Here is a 22,421-nt window from a genome sequence, read left to right as displayed (position 1 = left end):
TGCAGTCGCAAAAACCATCAAGCGCTATGATGAAACTGTCTCTCATGTGGACCGCCACAGGAAAGGAAGACCCAGAGTTACCTCTGCTGCAGAGGATAAGTCCATTAGAGTTACCAGCCTCAGACATTGCAGCCCAAATAGATGCTTCACAGAGTTCAAGTAACAGACACATCTCAACATCAACTGTTCAGAGGAGACTGCGTAAAATCAGGCCTTCATGGTGAATTGCTGTGAAGAAACCACTAATAAAGGACACCAATAAGAAGAAGAGACTTGTTTGGGCAAAGAAACATGAGCAATGGACATTAGATCCGTGTAAATTTGTCCTTTGGTCTAGAGTCCAAATGAGAGGTTTTTGGTTCCAAACGCCGTGCCTTTGTGAGACGCAGAGTAGATGAACGGATGATCTCCACATGTGTGTTTCCCACTGTGATTTATTTAGAATTCATGGCACACTTAACCAGCATGGCTACCACAGCATTCTGCAGCGATATGCCATCCTATTTGGTTTGCGCTTAGTGGGACTATCATTTGCTTTTCAAGAGGACAATGACCCAACACACCTCCAGGCTGTGTGAAGGCTATTTGACCAAGAAGGAGAGTGATGGAGTGTTGCATCAGATGACCTGGCCTCCACAATCACCCGACCTCAACCCAATTGAGATGGTTTGGGATGAGTTTCGACCGCAGAGGGAAGGAAAAGCAGCCAACAAGTGCTCAGCATATGTGGGAACTCCTTCAAGACTGTTGGAAAAGCATTCCTCATTTAGCTGGTTGAGAGAATGCCAAGAGTGTGCAAAGCTGTCATAAAGGCAAAGGGTGGCTACTTTGAAGAATCTAAAATCTAAAATATATTTTAATTTGTTTAACAATTTACTCCATGATTCCATATGTGTTATTTCATAGTTGATGCCTTCACTATTATTCTAAAATGTAGAAAATAGTCAAAATAAAGAAAAACCCTTGAATGAGTAGGTGTGTCCAAACTTTTGACTAGTACTGTATGTGAAAAAGGCACTTTTCCACATTTTGTAGAAAAATATATAAAGTAAAACATTTATGCCTCAAAAATTTCTGCCTTGAAACTCATTGCAGGTTTTGAAAATCACAGTTTTTCTTACTTTTAATCCTACCCTGTGATGTCACAGAGAAGCACTTTATTCTTATATTTTTAACCACAGATCATAGAAACACGCTGTTTTCACATATGTCGACATTGGTATGGTGCTGGAGATAATGAATGAGGTTGAAAAGTGGCGGAGTTGTCCTTTAATACGATGAACAGGAATAACATTTACTCTCACGGGTGGCCAGAAAATAACTATATGTAAGCTACGCCCCTGAAAATAAGCCACGCCTCCTGAAAATAACCTAATTACATAAAAAATACCCAGCTTCTGGGTCAAACCAGCATGAAAGTGAATGGCGCATTTGAGTGTTAAGGGTAAAACTAGACCAAAGACTGGGTAATCCCAAATTTGGGTAATCCCAACAACCCAACTGGCTGGGTCAAAATAACCCAGTGTGTGTTCTGTCCAATATTTACCCAGCGTTGGGTTACCAAATAACCCAGCATTTTTTTGGTGTAGTGTTCACATTTCATCTAAATGTTGTAGCTACATAAAAATATTAAATAAACAATTTATTTGGGAAATATCCCGTCTTTGCTCTTTTCTTCATTAGAATCCTGATGATTTCAAGTTGTATTGGATTTGTTTTGATCTGTTAAGGCATTGAATACATGTTGTTTAGTGTATTTAGAAATGTTTTGTATGTTTAGTTTACTCTGTGAGAAGCAAGTTATTTTAATGTTATATGTGATTTGGTTTATGTAGATACAACATTTCAATATTGTTTATACACAATGTTGCCAAAATCCTGATTTAATATCCATATTCATAATGAGTTTGCAGCATTTTTTTTAGCAATCAGTAGAATGTTCACCACAAGTTTCTCAGAATTGCTTACCAGAAGTTTGCAAGTCTATGCAAATTTGCCGCAAGAGTTTGCCACAAAACTCATTTGCATGTGAAAATATGATCTTGCTGTAAATTTGCGTCAAATTGGGCCAAAGATTTGCCACAAATGTTTGTCAGAAGCCTGTCTCCCCACTCGGGATTTTTTCAGCAACGAATTGCACTGATCATTGAATATAGCAATGAACTATCTATGAGAGTTTTTTCTCCTGATGAAGAAAAACCTTGTGACACTGCCTATAAATATTTTGTGAAGATAATAGAGCGTAATCTACTCATTTAGCTCATGGGATGATCAATCTCTGACTAGCTGTTGAACACTGTGTATAAAAATGAATGCACAGAAAATGTAATTATTCAACATTCATTAAGATATTTTTTAGATATTTTTTATGTGCACACTGATTTGAGAAGCCGACAATATTTTACATGTATTTGTTTGCTAAACATGTGAATATGTTCATGGGAGTAATATGGAATTATATTTAGGCAATATTACATTTTAAGGTCAAATACTTACATTGCTTTACAAAAAGTAACAATTACACAGAGCCTATTCAGTGGAAACATAATTCATAAGCAGCTTAATTAAGGAACCGGGAAAAGATGCCACTGGGAAATAGGGTTTTCAGCAAAATAATTACCCTCTGTAAAATGTATCTCCTTTTCACTTGAACTGTGCTTATTTTCATCTTATAAACATTTTTATCTATCTCTCCACCTATTAAAATGTAAACATTGCAGGTATGTCTATTATAGAAGATATGCACAAACTCAAAACACAGCTTTATTATCTCTCTATAAGGTAACAAAGTGGGGGAAAAAAGCAAGTGCAGCAAACACAACACAATGCTTGGTGGAAAATCCTTCCATTTCAATGACCAAACAATACTTGTTCAGCTGTGACTTTCAAAACCCCCATCTCTGTCAGTCAAGGGCCCCTAACACTCAGAATGATAGTAGCTACAGTATGGTAAAGTGGATCAAAGCATCTCCCTCCAATTGTCATGTGTCGCGCTATGGGCTCAAAACTCACCACCGTTCTCCAAATGACACTCATCTGCATTTTTCAGAGATGGTTTCATTAACACCGGTGGAACAGAGATAGCAGGGAGAGATTGGGGGCCGCTCGCTAATCGCTGCCTGTCCCTGCCATTCATCAGTCAGATGCTGTAGCACGTTGATGAATTACTTACAAAAACATATCTCTGGGTAAATGTGTGTCATAAATGTGAAGGAGTGTGAAAGCGCCCAGGAGATTTCTGCTATAATTTGTTATTTTAAACTACAGGGAGGCCTCAAACTGACAAGCATAGGGGTGGCTTGTTTGACATTACTTAAACATGGCAAATGCCAAGAGGTTGATGAGTCACCTTACTGTATAATATAATATGTACACTCATACTGTATAATTTCATATGTACACTCATACTGTATGTACTCACAGTTCTCATAGGAATCAGAATCATGAACACAGTGGGATTCCCTGGCCCAAGAACATTTGACAAGAATTTGAATTAGACAGACTCTCCCATTTCCTGGTAACAGTTATGTCAGCAGCCCCAAACCATGTGCTTTGTTAATTTCTGGGCAGCTGTCCCTGTGCTGTGCTGCCTGACCCGACCTGAACCACACAGAAGAGCAGCGCCAGAGTGAGGGCTGAGCCCAGACGGACTCCCTCTCAGAGCCTGGCACAGATGGCTGTGTCTGCTTGGCATGAAACCTGGGACCCTGTGGGCCACCCTGGCACGAACTGCATCCCAGCAGCACCGCCTGGGAGAAGGAAGAGGCCTCAGCTCACTGGGCGGGCAGGTCTGGCATTGCACTGGGTGAGTCTGTGTGACAAAGCCCCTCCTTAACTATGGGGGATATACAGTGCCTTGCAAAAGTATTCATCCCCCTTGGCATTTTTCTATTTTGTGGCATTACAATCTGTAATTTAAACTGATTTTCAGTTGGATTTCATGTAATGGACCTACACAAAAGAGTCCAAATTGGTGAAGTGAAATTTTAAAAATGGATTGTTAAAAAAAATTATAAAAATATAAAACGGAAAAGTGGTGCGTGCATATGTGTTCACGCCCTTTGCTATGAAGCCCCTAAATAAGATCTGGTGCAACCAATCACCTTCAGAAGTCACATAATTAGTTAAATAAAGTCCACCTGTGTGCAATCTAAGTGTCACATGATCTGTCACATGATCTCAGTATATATACACCAGTTCTGAAAGGCCCCAGAGTCTGCAACACCACTAAGCAAGGGGCACCACCAAGCAAGCAGCACCATGAAGATCAAGGTGCTCTCCAAACAGATCAGGGACAAAGTTGTGGAGAAGTACAGATCAGGGTTGGGTTAAAAAAAATATCAGAAACTATGAACATCCCACAGAGCACCATTAAATCCATTATTAAAACATGGAAAGAATATGGCACCACAACAAACCTGCCAAGAGAGGGTCGCCCACCAAAACTCAGACCAGGCAAGGAGGGCATTAATCAGAGAGGCAGCAAAGAGACCAAAGATAACCCAGAAGGAGCTGCAAACCTCCACAGTGGAGATTGGAGTATCTGTCGATAGGACCATTTTAAGCCGCACACTGCAGGGAGCTGGGCATTATGGAAAAGTGGCCAGAAAAAAGCTGTTGCTTAAAGAACTGCCAAAGGGGGCGGAGTTAGCCTGCAGAGTTCTGTCATACTATCCAGGTCTGTGGACAAAAAAATTCAGCTTCTACATTTTAAAAACCCACCTTCTCACCCCAGTTGTGCCCTGGACACCATATGTGGAATGATTGCCCCCCATCTATCATCAGAGCTCATACTGTTAGGTGACCTAAACTGGGACATGCTTAACACCAGGGCCTTCCTACAATCTAAGATAGATGCCCTCAATCTCACACAAATTATCAATGAACCTACCAGGTACAACCCCAAATCCGTAAACACGGGCACCCTCATAGATATTCCTAACCAACCTGCCTTCCCAATACACCTCTGCTGTCTTCAACCAAGATGTCAGCGATCACTGCCTCATTGCCTGCATCCGTAATGGGTCTGCAGTAAAACGACCACCCCTCATCACTGTCAAACGCTCCCTAAAACACTTCAGCGTTTTAAGCAGCCCTTTCTAATCAACCTGGCCCGGGTATCCTGGAAGAATATTGACATTCCGTCAGTAGAGGATGCCTGGTTATTCTTTAAAAGTGCTTTCCTCACCATCCTAAATAAGCATGCCCCATTCAAAAAATTAGAACCAGGAACAGATATAGCCCTTGCTTCAATCCAGACCTGACTGCCCTTGACCAGCACAAAAACATCCTGTGGCGTACTGCATTAGCATCGAAATGCTCCCACGATATGCAACTTTTCAGGGAAGTTAGGAACCAATATAGACAGGCAGTTAGGAAAGCAAAGGCTAGCCTTTTCAAATGGAAATTTGCATCCTGTAGCACAAACTCCAAAAGGTTCTGGGACACTGTAAAGTCCATGGAGAACAAGAGCACCTCCTCCCAGCTGACCACTGCACTGAGGCTAGGAAATACTGTCACCACCGATAAATCCACAATAATTGAGAATTTCAATAAACATTTTTCTACGGCTGGCCTTGTTCTCCACCTGGCTACCCCTATCCCGGTCAACAGCCATGCACCCCCCACAGCAACTTGCCCAAGCCTCTCCCATTTCTCCTTCACCCAAATCCAGATAGCCAATGTTCTGAAAGAGCTGCAAAATCTGGACCCCTACAATCTGGACCCTCTCTTATTAAAATTATCTGCCGCAATTGTTGCAACCCCCTATTACTAGCCTGTTCAACCTCTCTTTCGTATCGTCTGAGATCTCAAAAGAGTGGAAAGCTGCCAGAGTCATCCCCCTCTTCAAAGGGGGAGACACTCTAGACCCAAACTGTTACAGACCTATATCTATCCTACCCTTCCTTTCTAACGTCTTCAAAAGCCAAGTTAACTAACCTCCAGACGAGCTTCAATGCCATACAACTTTTCCTCCGTGGCCTCCAACTGCTCTTAAATGCAAGTAAAACTAAATGGATGCTCTTCAACCGATCGCTGCTTGCACCTGCTTGGACGGTTCTGACTTAGAATATGTGGACAACTACAAATACCTAGGTGTCTGGTTAGATTGTAAACTTTACTTCCAGACTCACATTAAGCATCGCCAATCCAAAATTAAATATAGAATTGGCTTCCTATTTAGCAACAAAGCATCCTTCACTCATGCTGCCAAACATATCCTCGTAAAACTGACTATCCTACCGATCCTTGACTTTGGCAATGTCATTTACAAAATAGCCTCCAACACTCTACTCAGCAAATTGGATGCAGTCTATCACAGTGCCATCCTTTTATTCACCAAAGCCCCATATACTACCCACCACTGTGACCTGTATGCTCTCGTTGGCTGGCCCTCGCTTCATATTCGTCGCCAAACCCACTGGCTCCAGGTCATCTACAAGTCTTTCCTAGGTAAGCCCCGCGTTATCTCAGCTCACTGGTCACCATAGCAGCACCCACCCATAGCACGCGCTCCAGCAGGTATATTTCACTGGTCACCCCCAAAGCCAATTCCTAATTTGGCCGCCTTTCCTTCCAGTTCTCTGCTGCCAATGACTGGAACAAATTGCAAAAATCACTGAAGCTGGAGACTCTTATCTCCCTCACTAACTTTAAGCACCAGCTGTCAGTGCAGCTCACAGACTGCACCTGTAAATAGCCCATCCAACTACCTCATCCCCATATAGTTATTTATTTTGTTGCTCCTTTGCAGCCCAGTATCTCTACTTGCACATTCATCTTCTGAACATCTATCACTCCAGTGTTAAATTGCTAAACTGTAATTATTTTGCCACTACAGCCTATTTATTGCCTTACCGCCCTTATCTTACCTTATTTGCACACACTCTATATACACTTTGTATTGTGTTATTTACTGTATGTTTGTTTATTCCATGTTGTTGTTTGTGTCGGACTGATTTGCTTTATCTTGGCCAGGTCGCAGTTGTAAATGAGAACTTGTTCTCAACTGGCCTACCTGGTTAAATAAAGGTTAAATAAATGTTTTTTTTAAATAAACAAATAAGCAAATATTTTTGTTGGTTGCCAAAAGCCATGTGGGAGACTCTCCAAACATATGGAAGACGGTACTCTGGTCAGATGAGTTTAAAATGAGCTTTTTGACCATCAAGGAAAACATTATGTCTGGCGCAAACCCAACACGTCTCATCACCCCGAGAACCTCATCCCCACAGTGAAGGATGGTGGTGGCAGCATCATGCTGTGGGGATGTTTTTCCATCAGCAGTGACTGGGAAACTGGTCAGAATTGAAGGAATGATGGCTGGAGCTAAATACAGGGAAATTCTTGAGGGAAACCTGTTTCAGTCTTCCAGAGATTTGAGACTGGGATGGAGGTTCACCTTCCAGCAGGACAATGACCCTAAGCATACTGCTAAAGCAACACTTGAGTGGTTTAAGGGGAAACATTTAAATGTCTTGGAATGGCCTAGTAAAAGCCCAGACCTCAATCCAATTGAGAATCTGTGGTATGACTTAAATATTGCTGTACACCAGCGGAACCCATCCAACTTGAAGGAGCTGGAGCAGTTTTGCCTTGAAGAATGCACAACTGTATTTGGGGAGTTTCTTCCATTCTTCTCTGCAGATCCTCTCAAGGTTTGTCAGGTTTGGTGGGGAGCGTCACAGCACAGCTATTTTCAGGTCTCTCAAGAGATGTTCGATAGGGTTCCTGTTCGGGCATTGGCTGGGCCACTCAAGGACATTCAGAGACTTGTCCCGAAGCCACTACTGGATTGTCTTACCTGTGTACTTAGGGTCGTTATCCTGTTAGAAGGTGAAACTTCTCCCCAGTCTGAGGTCCTGAGCGCTCTGGAGCATGTTCTCAACAAGGGTCTCTCTGTACCTTGCTCCATTCATCTCTCCCTCGACCCTGACGTGTCTTCCAGTCCCAGCCACTGAAAAACATATGCTGCCACCACCAGGCTTCACCTTAGGGATGGTGCCAGGTTTCCTCCAGATGTGACGCTTGGCATTCAGGCCAAAGAGTTCAATCTTGGTTTCATCAGACCAGAGAATGTTGTTTCTCATTGTCTGAGAGTCCTTTAAGTGCCTTTTGGCAAATTCCAAGCAGGCTGTCATGTGCCTTTTACTGAGGAATGACTTCTGTCTGGCTCTATCATAAAGGCCTGATTGGTGGAGTGCTGCAGATGTGGTTGTCCTTCTGGAAGGTTCTCCCATCTCCACAGAGGAACTCTGGAGCTCTGTAAGAGTGCCCATCATGTTCTTGGTCACCTCCCTGACCGAGGCCCTTCTCCCCCGATTGCTCAGGTTGGTCAGCTCTAGGAAGAGCCTTGGTAGTTCCAAACTTCTTCCATTTAAGAATGATGGAGGCAACTGTGTTCTTGGGGACCGTCAATGCTGCAGATAATTTTTGATACCCTTCCCCAGATCTGTGCCTCAACACAATCCTGTCTCGGAGCTCTACGAACAATTTTTTGTGCAATGTGCAATCAATTGAATTGACCACATGTGGACTCCAATTAAGTTGTAGAAACAGCTCAAGGATGATCAATGGAAACAGGGTGCACCTGAGCTCAACTTAATGTCTCATATCAAAGGGTCTGAATACTTATGTAAATAAGGTATTTCTGTTTTAAATGTTTAATACATTTGCAAACAGTTCTAAAAACCTTGTTGCATTGTCATTATGGGGTATTGTGTATAGATTGATGGATAAAACAAATATTTATTCAATTTTAGAATAGGGCTGTAACATAACAAATTGTGGAAAAAGCCTGAATACTTTCCAAATGAACTGCATCTACCTCCATCACTCCAGTATCACTGCACATTGCAAATATGGTATTGGAACTGTATATTTCCTGTATATACTATACTTACTTACTTTATTGTGTATTTCAAATTTCTTATTTGACTTTTTTGTACATTATTGGGTTTTGAGTTGACTTGAAACTGTCACCAGTCAGGACCTGCCAGTGCCAAGCTCCTTCAGAGACCCTGTGCGTCTGGTTGGTAAGACTCTTACTTCAGATAAAAGACACTGGAGAGAAGGATATGTGATATGGGCCAATCACTAGACCAGAGGTGCTCCTCTAACATTCAAAGCCTGAGTCCATTCCATTCTGATTTCACAGCAGGCAGCTAGGATTTGGTGTATGAAAGACTGAGCTTAAAGAGAAGAGATGATCATGCTATTGCCATAATCATCGGACAATGTGAGAAAAATCCTCGGCTCCAATTCTTCATGACATAAATACTCTGAGACTATTCAACCCCATAATGCAGGGTGAGTACTTAATGTGCCATTGAAGTGCTATTAAAAAGTAAAACTGTAAAACTGATTCAACTCATTCAACTGTGAGTGACTACATACAATAGCAGGAAAACCCATAAACAGACATTCTTGTGTCAACACTGCAAATAAAATATATATGTATTTTACTATGTATGAACTGTCATCTGCTGCTATAACAACATTTGCTATGTTTACATACAGGAGTTCACACAACAGCCAAGTTCAGCGTGTCATCACCAAGGCACAAACTAAACAGATTTTCCTTTATAAAGAGGACACCTCTTTTGTCGGAGAGGATACCGCAAGGACGGCAGGCCATATAAAGACATCTGGTAGCTGCCAGTAGTTTTTGGAAGCATGCGACCTCATAGGTAGAGAGGGCCATAAATACATGAATAAACCATAGATAGCTTCTCCTAGTAGTAGTGGAGTAGTAGTAGTGGAGTCAGCTGTCCAGACACAGTTCAGCAGGTTAAAACATCTACAGAGGATCTTCTGAGGTTGGAGATCAGGTGGGGCAGCCTATCAGCACATTGCCGCTCTATAGATTAAAGGAGTTCTTAATGGATAGAGCAGCCCAAGGGCTCTTGAGTATCCTCGCCTCCTTGTGATCGAAGGTTTCAGTTCTAACAAGCCTCTTAATAATGTTTGCCTGATAAATCTATTTAGCCTTGGCCAATACAATTCACTCTTGGCAGCTGTAATTAATTCAACAACTGACTACTAAGTTTATTAATCCATTATTGAACTCTTCTTTAGTGAATCCTCACCATCGTAGGTTCCACTCTCCAGCAGAAGGCCACTCCCCTCCAGGATACGGAAGTCTCCCACGCTGATGAAGTTGTAGTCCACACCCGGTACCTCCCTTTCTCTGGGCAGCCGCGTGGTGCCTGTTAATCATACAAACAAATACAAACATGAGCATATGAGAATGCAATAACAATTGAATATAGAATGAGCCCATGAACACTGATGTAAAGGGTAGGAAACATATGGAGGGAGGGCCTATTTCGTGTTCACTGGTATCACAGATAGATCAAAGAAAAGGACATGGGGATTGTGTGATGTTAGCATTAGGGGGTTCACAGCATTCTCTCATTAACAGGATGTCTGTTTCTGTCTTCTTATGCCAGCTTTAGTCCCTGAAAATGTCCCCCATGAGGCAATTACTGAGGGCACCGCTACATGCCAAGCCTCTATCTCACCTGCAGCATCATTTAGATGTCACACCAATATTGCTGCTACTGTAACTATTCCATTGTCAACTTGTTGAGGGAAACATGAAGATGCACTGTGCTTTGCTTTGAGGGTGCTGAGTATCTACTTGGGAGCAGAGAGTCTTTGAGCACACTTTTAACTTTTTACCCCCAACACAGTCACAGTCACGTTCCATATGAATTTAATCACTTTCTCCTCCACCCATTTTAATTTGAATGAAATATTCCATACATGTTTGCTAATGGTAGAAGTGATGATACAGTTACTATTTGGACCTGAATGTCAAAACATTCAGGAGATGGAGGTGTTCAAAGTTGACCCATTTTGCATACTCCACCCAACCATCAGAAATCCATGTCTTCATCACTGAAAAAACGGAGTTTGATATAATTAGAAAGTTTACAAAGTATACAAAACAGGGTTGTCAATCTATTTAATGATTAATAAAATATATATATATATATACAGTACCAGTCAAAAATTTGGACACCACTACTCATTCACAGGTTTTTTTCTTTATTTTTACTATTTTCTACCTTGTATAATAATAGTGAAGACATCAAAACTATGAAATAACACATATGGAATCATCTAATAACCAAAAAAGTTTTAAACAAATCAAAATAGATTTTAGATTCTTCAAAGTGGCCATCCTTTGTCTTGATGACAGCTTTGCGCACTCTTGGCAATCTCCCAACCAGCCAAATGAGCAATGCTTTTCCAACAGTCTTGAAGGAGAGCCCACATATGCTGAGCACTTGTTGGCTGCTTTTCCTTCACTCTGCGGTCCAACTCATCCTAAACCATCTCAATTGGGTTGAGGTTAGGTGATTGTGGAGGCCAGGTCATCTGATGCAGCACTCCATCACTCTCCTTCTTGGTCAAATAGCCCTTACACAGCCTGGAGGTGTCCTTTTGTCCTGTTGAAAAACAAATGACAGACCCACTAAGCGCCAACACAATGGGATGGCGTATCGCTGCAGAATGTTGTGGTAGCCATGCTGGTTAAATGTGCCTTGAATTCTAAATAAATCACTGACAGTGTCACCAGCAAAGCCCCCCCACACCATCACATGTCCTCCACCATGCTTCATGGTGGGAACCACACATGCGAGATCATCCATTCACCTACTCTGCGTCTCACAAAGGCATGAAGTTGGGACCAAAAATCTCAAAGGACAGGTTTCCACCGGTTTAATGTCCATTGCTCGTGTTTCTTTGCCCAAACAAGTCTCTTCTTATTGGTGTCCTTTAGTAGTGGTTTCTTTGCAGCAATTCAACCATGAAGGCCTGATTCACGCAGTCTCCTCTGAACAGTTGATGTTGAGATGTGTCTGTTACTTGAACTCTGTAAAGCATTTATTTGGGCTGCAATCTGAGGTGCAGTTAACTCTAATCGTCTACAGCAGAGGTAACTCTGGTTCTTCCTTTCCTGTGGCGGTCTTCACAAGAGCCAGTTTCATCCCGAGTGGTGTAGTGGTCTAAGGCACTGCATCTCAGTGCAAGAGGCGTCACTACAGACCCTGGTTCAATTCCAGGCTGTATCACAACCGGCCGTGATTGGGAGTCACATAGGTTGGCCGGGGTTTGGCCGGGGTCGGCCGTCATTGTAAATAAGAATTTGTTCATAACTGACTCGCCTAGTTAAATGAAGGTTACATTTTCTTTTTAAAAATGAACATTTAGCTGTTCTAGCCATAATAAGGACTTGGTCTTTTACCAAATAGGGCTATCTTCTGTATACCACCCATACCTTGTCACAACACAACTGATTGGCTCAAACGCATTAATTTGTGAAATTTCTTTCCTTCTTAACTTTTAACAAGGCACAGCTGTTCATTGAAATCTATTCCAGGTGACAACCTCATGAAGCTGGTTGAGAGTATGCCAAGAGTGTGCAAAGCTGTCATCAAGGCAAAGGGTGGTTAAGAATCTCAAATATTACATATATTTAGATTTTCTTTTTGGTTACTACATGATTCCATGTGTGTTATTTCATAGTTTTGATGTCTTCACTATTATTCTACAATGTAGAAAATAGGAAAAAATAAAATAAAGACCCTGGAATGAGTAGGTGTGTCCAAACTTTTGACTGGTACTGTATATACACTACCGTTCATAAGTTTGGGGTCACTTAGAAATGTCCTTCTTTTTGAAAGAAAAGCACATTTTTTTGTCCATTAAAATAACATAAAATTGATCAGAAATACAGTGTAGACATTGTTGTAAATGTTGTAAATGACTATTGTAGCTGGAAACTGATATTTTTTTATGCAATATCTACATAGGCGTACAGAGGCCCATTATCAGCAACCATCACTCCGGTGTTCCAATGGCATGTTGTGATAGCTAATTCAAGTTGAAAACTCTTTTGTAATTATGTTAGCACAGCTGAAAACTGTTGTTCTGATTGAAGAAGCAATACAACTGGCCTTCTTTAGACTAGTTATGTAATCTGGAGCATCAGCATTTGTGGGTTCGTTTACAAACTATTCAAAAACTTGAAAACCCCATTTGAAGAAAAAAAAGCTTGAAAACCCCATTAGATTTTTTCCTAAAGTTTAGGGGGACCATAATTCATGATGGTTTTTATTTTAGTTAGTTTTGCAGTCAAATAAAATAGTTTCTGTATAGTTTTTGTTTTCTAAAACTGTTTTGTTAATTATTTTATATCAGTTTATAAAATAGTTTTTTCATGATTAGTTTTCGTTTTTATTTATTATAATAATCTTGATTCACATGGTCACGTTCATCTGAAGCAAGCACTTCTCCCTCAGCAGTGTAACTCTTGGCAATGTGTGTGTGTGTGCTTCTGTGTGTGTGTGTGTTTGTACAGTATGTGTGTGTGTGTGTGTGTGTGAGAGAGATAATGAGAATGCATGAACATGTGTCTACCTTGGACCCAAATTGGCACTCCATCAAGTCGTTCATAATCTCTCCCTTTCATATACTGCGGTCCTACTTTTTTAAGACCTGGCTAGCATCGATGCCACAGACACAGACAAAGAGTCACGCCTCAGCAGGGACATCAGAGGCGGTTTCACTCAGAAAAAGAGGACCAGAAATATAACATGGCACTTGAAAATGCCACTGGGATTCGTGTGTCAAATACAGAGGGGGAAAAGTATTGCAAAAATGAGGAGCCTCAGTGCTTTTGTGGCCATAGCATTTACTTTGAAGAAGAGAAAATGGGTTAAAGATACATTTTTTATAAGTGTGCAGGAATTTAAAACAGCTTATTCAAGAACTGTCCCACTGGGCACACACTGGTTGACTGAACGTTGTTTCCACGTCATTTCAATTAAATTACATTGAACCAACGTGGAATAGACGTTGAATTGGCGTCTGTATCCAGTAGGGTATTACGTGAAAACACAAATTCAGGAAAATCATGTAATTCAAGGCCATGGCATGTCTCTTATAAAGATCTCAGAATAAAACATAATTTTGCGTGGCACTGAACTATATTCATGCCAAAAACTAAACTCAATGGTATTATGTCACCAAGAGCACAGAGCCAGTTGCCTTTCGACAGCCTAACTGATGCCACACACTGGTGGGGTGCAGTACTGCACCCCCCTCTCACCAAGTCTACATAAGCCAGCAGAAAAAGAGAGTGCAGTTGAGAGTGGGGCTCAGGAGGCTGTGTCTCCTCAGGGAAGGGAAGTCGTACTGGGACTGAGTGCGACCAAGGGCCCTTTTCCCTCTCGGAGACTGCCTCCCATCTTTGTCCCCTTATGAGCTCTTAAGAGCTTCCTGCTGCGCCTTTGTTATATTCGAGTATGTGGAGGCAGTCTGAGGCAGTCTGAGGCAGTCTGAGGTCCAATGAAGGAGACTCAGGGATTACCATGGCATGCGGTAAGGTCCTGTGAGCACTCTTTCTCTCTTTCTTTCTCCTACTCTCTCTCTCTCCCCTCCTGGTTGTCCCATCTTTCATTGCCCTCACAGAGCCCATAATAGTGCTGTGCCATGGTCACGCCAAGGGGAGTGGGTAATGTTTGGGTTTTATAACAGAGCATCATCTTTATTATCATCCCAAAGTGATAGAAAGCTAGCTCTCAAAAGCACAAGGACAGAGTAGCCTTCCAGGACTGTATACTACACAGATGCAAAGGACAGATAGATAGATGTTTCTGACCAACAGCACTTAGAGCTGTGGAACTAGGTCATTGGCACAGTGACATGGGAGCACACCACATTTACTACCATCCCATAAACCAACACAAAAGGTATGATGGTTTGTGTGGTAGCAGTGTATTCTCGATGCTGGAAGTATAGACATGAATAAAATGCATGTTTGAGTGAGGCTTGTTGATCTCTGACTTCTATTAATCTCAGCATATTGAATTAAAAAAGATTCAGAGTAAAATAGAGAAAGAGAGAGGGGTAGAGAGGGAGTGAAAGAAAGAGATATGGAAGGCAAGAATGTCAGAAACAGTTTCCTATTTTGTTGCATTACAACCTGTAATTTAAATGGATTTTTATTTGGATAACATGTAATGGACATACACTAAATAGTCCAAATTGGTGAAGTGAAATGAGTTGTGGAGAAGTACAGATCAGGGTTGGGTTAAAAAAAGGACCAGAAATTTTGAACATCCACAGAGCACCATTAAATTCATTATTAAGAATATGGCACCACAACAAACTTGCCAAGAGAGGGCCGCCCACCAAATATCAAGGACCAGGCAAGGAGGGCATTAATCAGAGAGACAACAAAGAGACCAAAGATAACCCTGAAGGAGCTGAAAACCTCCACAGCGGAGATTGAAATATCTGTCCATAGGACCACTTTAAGCTGTACACTCCACAGACCTGGGCTTTACAGAAGAATGGCCAGAAAAAAGCATTGCTTAAAGAAAAAAATAATGGCATGTGAGACTCTCCAAGCATATGGAAGAAGGTACTTTGGTCAGATGAGACAAAAATGTAGCTTTTTGGCCATCAAAGAAACCGCTATGTCTGGCGTAAATCCCAAAACTCTCATCACCCCATGAACACCATCGTGCTGTGGGGATGTTTTTCATCGGCAAGGACTGGGAAACTGGTCAGAATTGAAGGAATGATGGATGTTGCTAAATATATGGAAATTCTTGAGGGAAACCTGTTTCAATCTTCCAGAGATTTGAGACTGGGACAGAGGTTCACCTTTCAGCAAGACAATGACCCTAAGCATACTGCTAAAGCAACACTTGAGTGGTTTAAGGGGAAACATTTACTGTAAATGTCTAGAAATGGCCTAGTCAAAGCTGAGACCTCAATCCAATTGAGAATCTGTGGTATGACTTAAAGATTGCTGTACACCAGCGGAACCCTTCCAACTTGAAGGAGCTGGAGCAGTTTTGCCTTGAAGAATGGGCAAAAATCCCAGTGTCTAGATGTGCCAAGCTTATAGAGACATACCCCAAGAGACTTTCAGCTGTAATTGCTGCAAAAGGTGGCTCTACAAAGTATTGACTTTGGAGGGGGGTGAATAGTTATGCACGCTCAAGCTTTCTTATTTAAAAAAAATATATTTCTTGTTTGTTTCACAATGAAACATATTTTGCATCTTCAAAGTGGTAGGCATGTTGTGTAAATCAAATGATACAAACCCCACAAAAATCTATTTTAATTCCAGGTTGTAAGGCAACAAAATAAGAAAAATGCCAAGGGGGGTGAATACTTTTGCAAGCCACTGTACTTACGTTGACTGTCCAAGAGAAGGCAGAACTCTTCAACTCACATATGATCGAAAGTGGTTGAGAGAAGGGATTGATTGAAGGGAAAAATATTCCTCCTTTCCAAAAATGTAAATATACACGAGAGGTAAGTGGCTTACTTCCCATAAAAAATGTCTCACTTCTGCCTGAAATTCCCCACTCTACAAGACAGAGTATCTTCCAGCCCTGTGGGGGAGAGCAGGGAGCCTATCGCTGTGTTTGTGACAGTGCCATGCAGAACTGTCTGTCATAGCCGGAGGAACAGGGGGACTGTGTGTGACTAAAACCTGAAGCATGCTCAAACATGTTGCTGTTCTTATTAGAGATGGTCCTTCTTTGGGAAAATGAAATGGTAAATGTTATGCTCTAAATGTTGTCACATAATGTGTGTTAATAATGACATAATTACTACATCGTTTGGAGATAAGGTCTCTGTTCTCCATGAATGTTCATCCTGTCTTCTATCAGAACCGCATTCTTTTCTTACTCTTAGCACACATCTATTATGACCATTGAGGAGAGGATAGCACATCTATATCTATTCTTAACTGAAGGCTCTAACAGTCATGCAGACTAAAGTTAATGCAAATTGAAAGTAATTCTCATTGAAAGTAATTCAGCAGTTGCAAATGAGAACTTGTTCTCAACTAGCCTACCTGGTTAAATAAAGGTGAAATAAAATAAATAAATAATTATTGAAAGTAATTAGGATTGAACGTAATTTGCAGATTGATTGTTTCAATAACACACATCTTGCACCACAAGCTTTCGTATAAAAGACCACAATCACAGTCACAATTTGGAGCAACGTCTGGGTTTATGAGGATTTCTTAGTTTTTGCTGTCATGGTGAGCTTTAGGTGTGTGTGCGAGACCTGGCTCGGTGAAGTGTGTTGTGTGAGGGGTGGTGTGAGGTGTGGTGTGAGGGAGGGTGTTGTAAGGGATGGTGTGAAGGGTGGTGTAAGGGGTCCGTGTGAGGGGTGGTGTGAGGGGTCTGTGTGAGGGGTCCATGTGAGGGGTGGTGTGAGGGGTCTGTGTGAGGGGTGGTGTTAGGGGTCCGTGTGAGGGGTGGTGTGAGGGGTCCGTGTGAGGGGTGGTGTGAGAGGTGGTGTTAGGGGTGGTGTTAGGGGGTGGTGTTAGGGGGTGGTGTGAGGGGGTGGTGTGAGGGGTGGTGTGAGGGGTGGTGTGAGGGATGGTGTGAGGGGTTGTGTCAGGGGTGGTGTGAGGGGTGGTGTTAGGGGTGGTGTTAGGGGGTGGTGTGAGGGGTGGTGTGAGGGGTCCGTGTGCAGGGTGTTGTGAGGGGTGCCTCTTAAATGTCACCCTATCCCCTCTAGTGCATTACATTTGACCATGGTCTGCATAGGGCAGAGGTTGAGGAGACTTACAGGGGATGGTGCGCAGGTAGAGGTTGTCTCGGATGACCTGCTGGAGCTTGTGATCCAACGAGCCCTTCTGGAACTGCAGGCTTAGGTAGTGGCGCAGGTCTGTGTTCAGAACCTTCCCTGAGCAGACAGAGACACACAGTGTTATTACAGGGCCAGTGTACTAGAGTTACAGTGTCAAGAGGTTAGAGGTCAAACAAGAGGTTATAGGTCAAACAATATGCCTTCCCTTTCCATTCGTCACTCCTGTGAAGACACCTCATCTACACAATAAAACTGACAACAAAAAGGTTTTATATAATATGCATACAATGATAGACACTCACCGCAACAATGACAACCAAGCATAGGCCAAAAGCTTATATTCCAAAGGAACTGTGAAGTCTCAATGCAAAAATTTGAGTGAGAGGTTTTAACGGAAAACTCTCAGGAGCATCTCCTAACCAACCCCCCAATGACTTTGTAAAAACAGAGGAAGTTCACAAAGTTTGAGAGACGGGAGCTTGAGAGTCATCCTGTGAAAGCAGGTGAAAGTTTGCTGAGAGTCGGAAAAGATGAAGAAGAGAAAGAAAAGAAAGAGTGGAGAGAGAAGGAAGAGACCAGATCTTCAGTGTCTTGGATGTGAGCCTAGTCCCCTGGCTGACAGTGGGGGGAAAAGTGGCTTTGAAATGGCTCGACTGGCGCTGAGCTTCAGTAATCATCATGTTCCCTCTCTCTCCTCTCTACTCTCTGCCGAGCGGACAAAACTCTGCTTAACACAACTCTGTATGCATGGCTATGAATACTAATACATCCTTTCAGAATGGAACTGCCCCCTACAGTAGATATAGCTGGTAATACAATGGGGATGCAGCGTATGTATTTTTACATGCGCCGAATACAACAAGTAGATCTTACAGTGAAATGCTTACTTACAGTGGCTTGCAAAATTATTCACCCTGTCATGACGCTAGCCCTTTCAGTGATTTGGCTAGCAGAGATGTGAACACCCCCCCCCCCTACCCCTCTCCTGTTAGGAGGGGAGGAGGGTGGGCAGTTTTACGACCTTACAACCACGTCGTAAATACCACAGAGACTCTCCCTGACCATGCAATTGAGAGAGAGTTTCACAGTAAGACAAAGGGATTCCCCCGCCCAATTCTACTAAGTCCCAGAATTTGAGAATTGAACAATACTCCTATTTTGGAGAATGTGTAAACAGTCGGTAGAGAAGCCAACTACGACCCGGTCCGTTTAGTTTGTAACCTTATGAAAGACAATACAGCCACATTATCCTAACTCTGTTCATACAGGTCCCTCAGTTATGAGATTTGCATCTAATTCTTGTATAAAATGAATGAGTAAAGATTAGACTATTTGCGAAATGATGTAATGTGATGTTAACTTTTAAAATAAGAAAATTGTCTTCCCTGTAAAGTTTAACTAAGTCAGTAGCCACACCCAAGCGAATAGGCATTGGTTGGAAATTATGAACCAACCCATTTTCTACATTTATATAAGGGCCCCCGTGACCCAATTCACATTGAACTAAGCAAAACCCAGCGTGAGCTGTGGTGGCAAAAAGTTGAATATCCACTCTGCATAACAAAAAGTCAAACAAGTTCCGAATACCATGAGGATTTGTCCTCACGTTTAAAAGGGCTAATTCTAATATCAACCATACAGGCCAGGAAACATGGGAGCTTGCTCTCCACGCGAAATGATATGAACTCTGTACTATTGATCACTCAAGAAGAAGTGAGTCCTAGATGATAGCCTTACAGACTGCAGCTGGAAAGGTAGCAAATCTAGTACGAGAACACTGACCGACGTGGACCAATCTCCGGAGTGAGATGAACCTCTCAGACCATGTGAACTTCTCACACAACAACCCGGAAGATTCCACAAAGGACAGGGCAACATCAACAGGGCAAACCAGAGCATCACATCACCAGCTTCACGTAAATACAATGCATTGCTTTTCCGAATGAGCGATCATTAGTGGCATATGTATTTATGTGAGAATAGCTTCCCAGGTTCGATAAAGACCAATATTCCTTAGTCTTCCTTCCAAAACCCCCTTCTCTTCTCTCTGAATCTATAGTGTTATAACCTAACTGTTTTTGTTTAGTCCACTATGGATGGTATAATGTTATTATGTATTGTATATTCTGTAATTGTTTAATTAGCTAGTAAATAAATAACTGAGCCAATTGGTGTATGGATGATTTATAGTAAAGGCTGGGTTCGTGCAGATAAACAATAATTTACGACATTCAGATGAGACTGACGAAGGTAATAATAATAATTAATTAATAGAAGACTAATTGATCAGATATTAAAGTATCTGAAGAGTTATATTCAGAAAATTCTAACTTTGTAATATGAACATTTTCCATGGTGCCCCGACTTCCTAGTTAATTACATTTACATGATTAGTTTAATCATGTAATAATAAATACAGAGAATTGATTTGATAAAATAACAGTCTTCACCTTTAATGATAGTAAAGACACGACAACCCCCCTTTGCATTTTTTCCTATTTTGTTGCCTTACAACCTCATCATTTGACTTACACAACATACCTTCCACTTTGAGATGCAAAATATGTTTTATTGTGAAACAAACAAGAAAAAAAAACTTGAGCGTGCATAACTATTCAAACCGCTCCAAAGTCAATACTTTGTAGAGACACCTTTTGCAGCAATTATGTCTCCATAAGCTTGGCACATCTAACCACTGGGATTTTTGCCCATTCTTCAAGGCAAAACATCTCCAGCTCCTTCAAGTTGGATGGGTTCCGCTGGTGTACAGCAATCTTTAAGTAATTCCGCAGATTCTCAATTGGATTGAGGTCTGGGCTTTGACTAGGCCATTCAAAGACATTTAAATGTTAAACCACTCAAGTGTTGCTTTAGCAGTATGCTTAGGGTCATTGTCCTGCTGGAAGGTGAACCTCTGTCCCGGTCTCAAATCTCTGGAAGACTGAAACTGGTTTCCCTCAAGAATTTCCCTGTATTTAGCGACATCATGCCTTCAATTCTGACCAGTTTCCCAGTCCTTGCCGATGAAAAACATCCCCACAGCATGATGCTGCCATGGGTGTTCTCGGGGTGATGAGAGGTGTTGGGTTTACGCCAGACATAGCATTTTCCTTGATGGCCAAAAAGCTCAATTTAGTCTCATCTGACCAGTACCTTGTTCCATATGTTTGGAGAGTCTCCCATATGCCTTTTGGCGAAACACCAATGTTTTTGCTTATTTTTTTCTTTAAGCAATGGCTTTTTTCTGGCCACTCTTCGTAAAGCCCAGCTCTGTGGAGTGTACAGCTTAAAGTGGTCCAATGGACAGATATTCCAATCTCCGCTGTGGAGGTTTTCAGCTCCTTCTGGGTTATCTTTGGTCTCTTTGTTGCCTCTCTGATTAATGCCTTCCTTGCCTGGTCCGTGTGTTTTGGTGGGAGGCCCTCTCTTAGCAGGTTCGTTGTGGTGCCATATTCTTTCCATTTTTTAATCATGGATTTAATGGTGCTCTGTGGGATGTTCAAAGTTTCAGATATTTTTTTATAATCCAACCCTGATCTGTACTTCTCCACAACTTCTGCTTGGTCTTCATGGTGCCGCTTGTTTGGTGGTGCCCCTTGCAGGTGTACTGTATATATACTGAGATCATGTGAGAGATCATGTGACACTTAGATTGCAAACAGGTGGACAGGTGGACTTTATTCAACTAATTATGCGACTTCTGGATGTAATTGGTTGCACCAGATCTTATTTAGGAGCAACATAGCAAAGGGGGTGAACACATATGCACGCACCACTTTTCCGTTTATTTATTTTTGGAATTTTTGGAAATAAGTAATTTTTTTCAGTTCACTTCACCAATTTAGACTATTTTGTGTATGTCCATTACATGAAATCCAAATAGAAATCCATTTAAATTACAAGTTGTAATACAACAAAATACAAAAAACGCCAAGGAGGATGAATATTTTTGCAAGGCACTGTACAAGTCCTTAAACAACAATGCAGTTAAGACAAACAAGTGTTTACTAAATAAACCAAAGTAAAAAAATAAAAATAATAATAATACAAAAAATTTAAATTACAAATAATTAAAGAGCAACAATAAAATAACAGTAACGAGGCTATATACAGAGGGTACCGGTATAGAGTCAATGTGTGGGGGCACAGGTTAGTCGAGGTAATTGAGGTAATATTTACATGTAATATTGTTAAAGTGTCTATGCATTGCTAATAAACAGAGAGCAGCAGCAGCGTAAAAATGGGGCGGGAGTCAATGCAAAAAGCCAGGGTAGCTGTTCAGAAGATGTTTGGCTTAGGGGTAGAAGCAGTTTAGAAGCCTCTTGGCACTACGGTTGCAGTGCAGTAACAGGGAGAATTGTCTTTAACTAGGGTGGCTGGAGTCTTTGGCTATTTTTAGGGCCTTCCTCTGACTCTGCCTGGTATAGAAGTCCTGGATGGCAGGAAGCTTGGCCCCAGTGATGTACTGGGCCGTACGCACTAACCTCTGTAGTGCCTTGCGGTTGGAGGCCGTGTAGTTGCCATACCAGGCAGTGATGCAACCAGTCTGGATACTCTCGATGGTGCAGCTGTAGAACCTTTTGAGGATCTGAGGACCCATGACAAATCTTTTCAGTCTCCTGAGGGGGAATAGGCATTGTCGTGCCCTATTCACGACTGTATTGGTGTGTTTGGGCCATGATAGTTTGTTGGTGATGTGGATACCAAGGAACTTGAAGCTCTCAACCTGATCCACTACAGCCCCGTCGATGAGAATGGGGGTGGTACTCCTTTTCCTG

At 41.9% G+C, this 22,421-nt stretch overlaps 1 protein-coding gene across 2 annotated transcripts in view; it reads right to left on the bottom strand.

Annotated features, from left to right (window-relative positions):
* The window catches only part of LOC109907438 (membrane-associated guanylate kinase, WW and PDZ domain-containing protein 3), a 161,853-nt gene that overhangs the window by 31,766 nt on the left and 107,666 nt on the right, over positions 1-22,421 (bottom strand). For both annotated transcript variants that reach the window (XR_004206147.1, XM_031809156.1), the window contains exons 2-3: positions 17,623-17,739; positions 10,089-10,208 (exon numbers count right to left, since the gene is read on the bottom strand). Coding sequence is in view for 1 of the 2 variants with exons in the window: in XM_031809156.1 (XP_031665016.1) it covers positions 10,089-10,208; positions 17,623-17,739 (237 nt within the window). In the remaining variant the exon portion in view is untranslated. The remainder of the gene's footprint in view (positions 1-10,088; positions 10,209-17,622; positions 17,740-22,421) is intronic.

This window comes from Oncorhynchus kisutch, linkage group LG1, assembly GCF_002021735.2.
Source record: "Oncorhynchus kisutch isolate 150728-3 linkage group LG1, Okis_V2, whole genome shotgun sequence".
Taxonomy (NCBI): Eukaryota; Metazoa; Chordata; class Actinopteri; order Salmoniformes; family Salmonidae; genus Oncorhynchus; species Oncorhynchus kisutch.
This window is presented reverse-complemented; position numbering and strand designations above follow the sequence as displayed.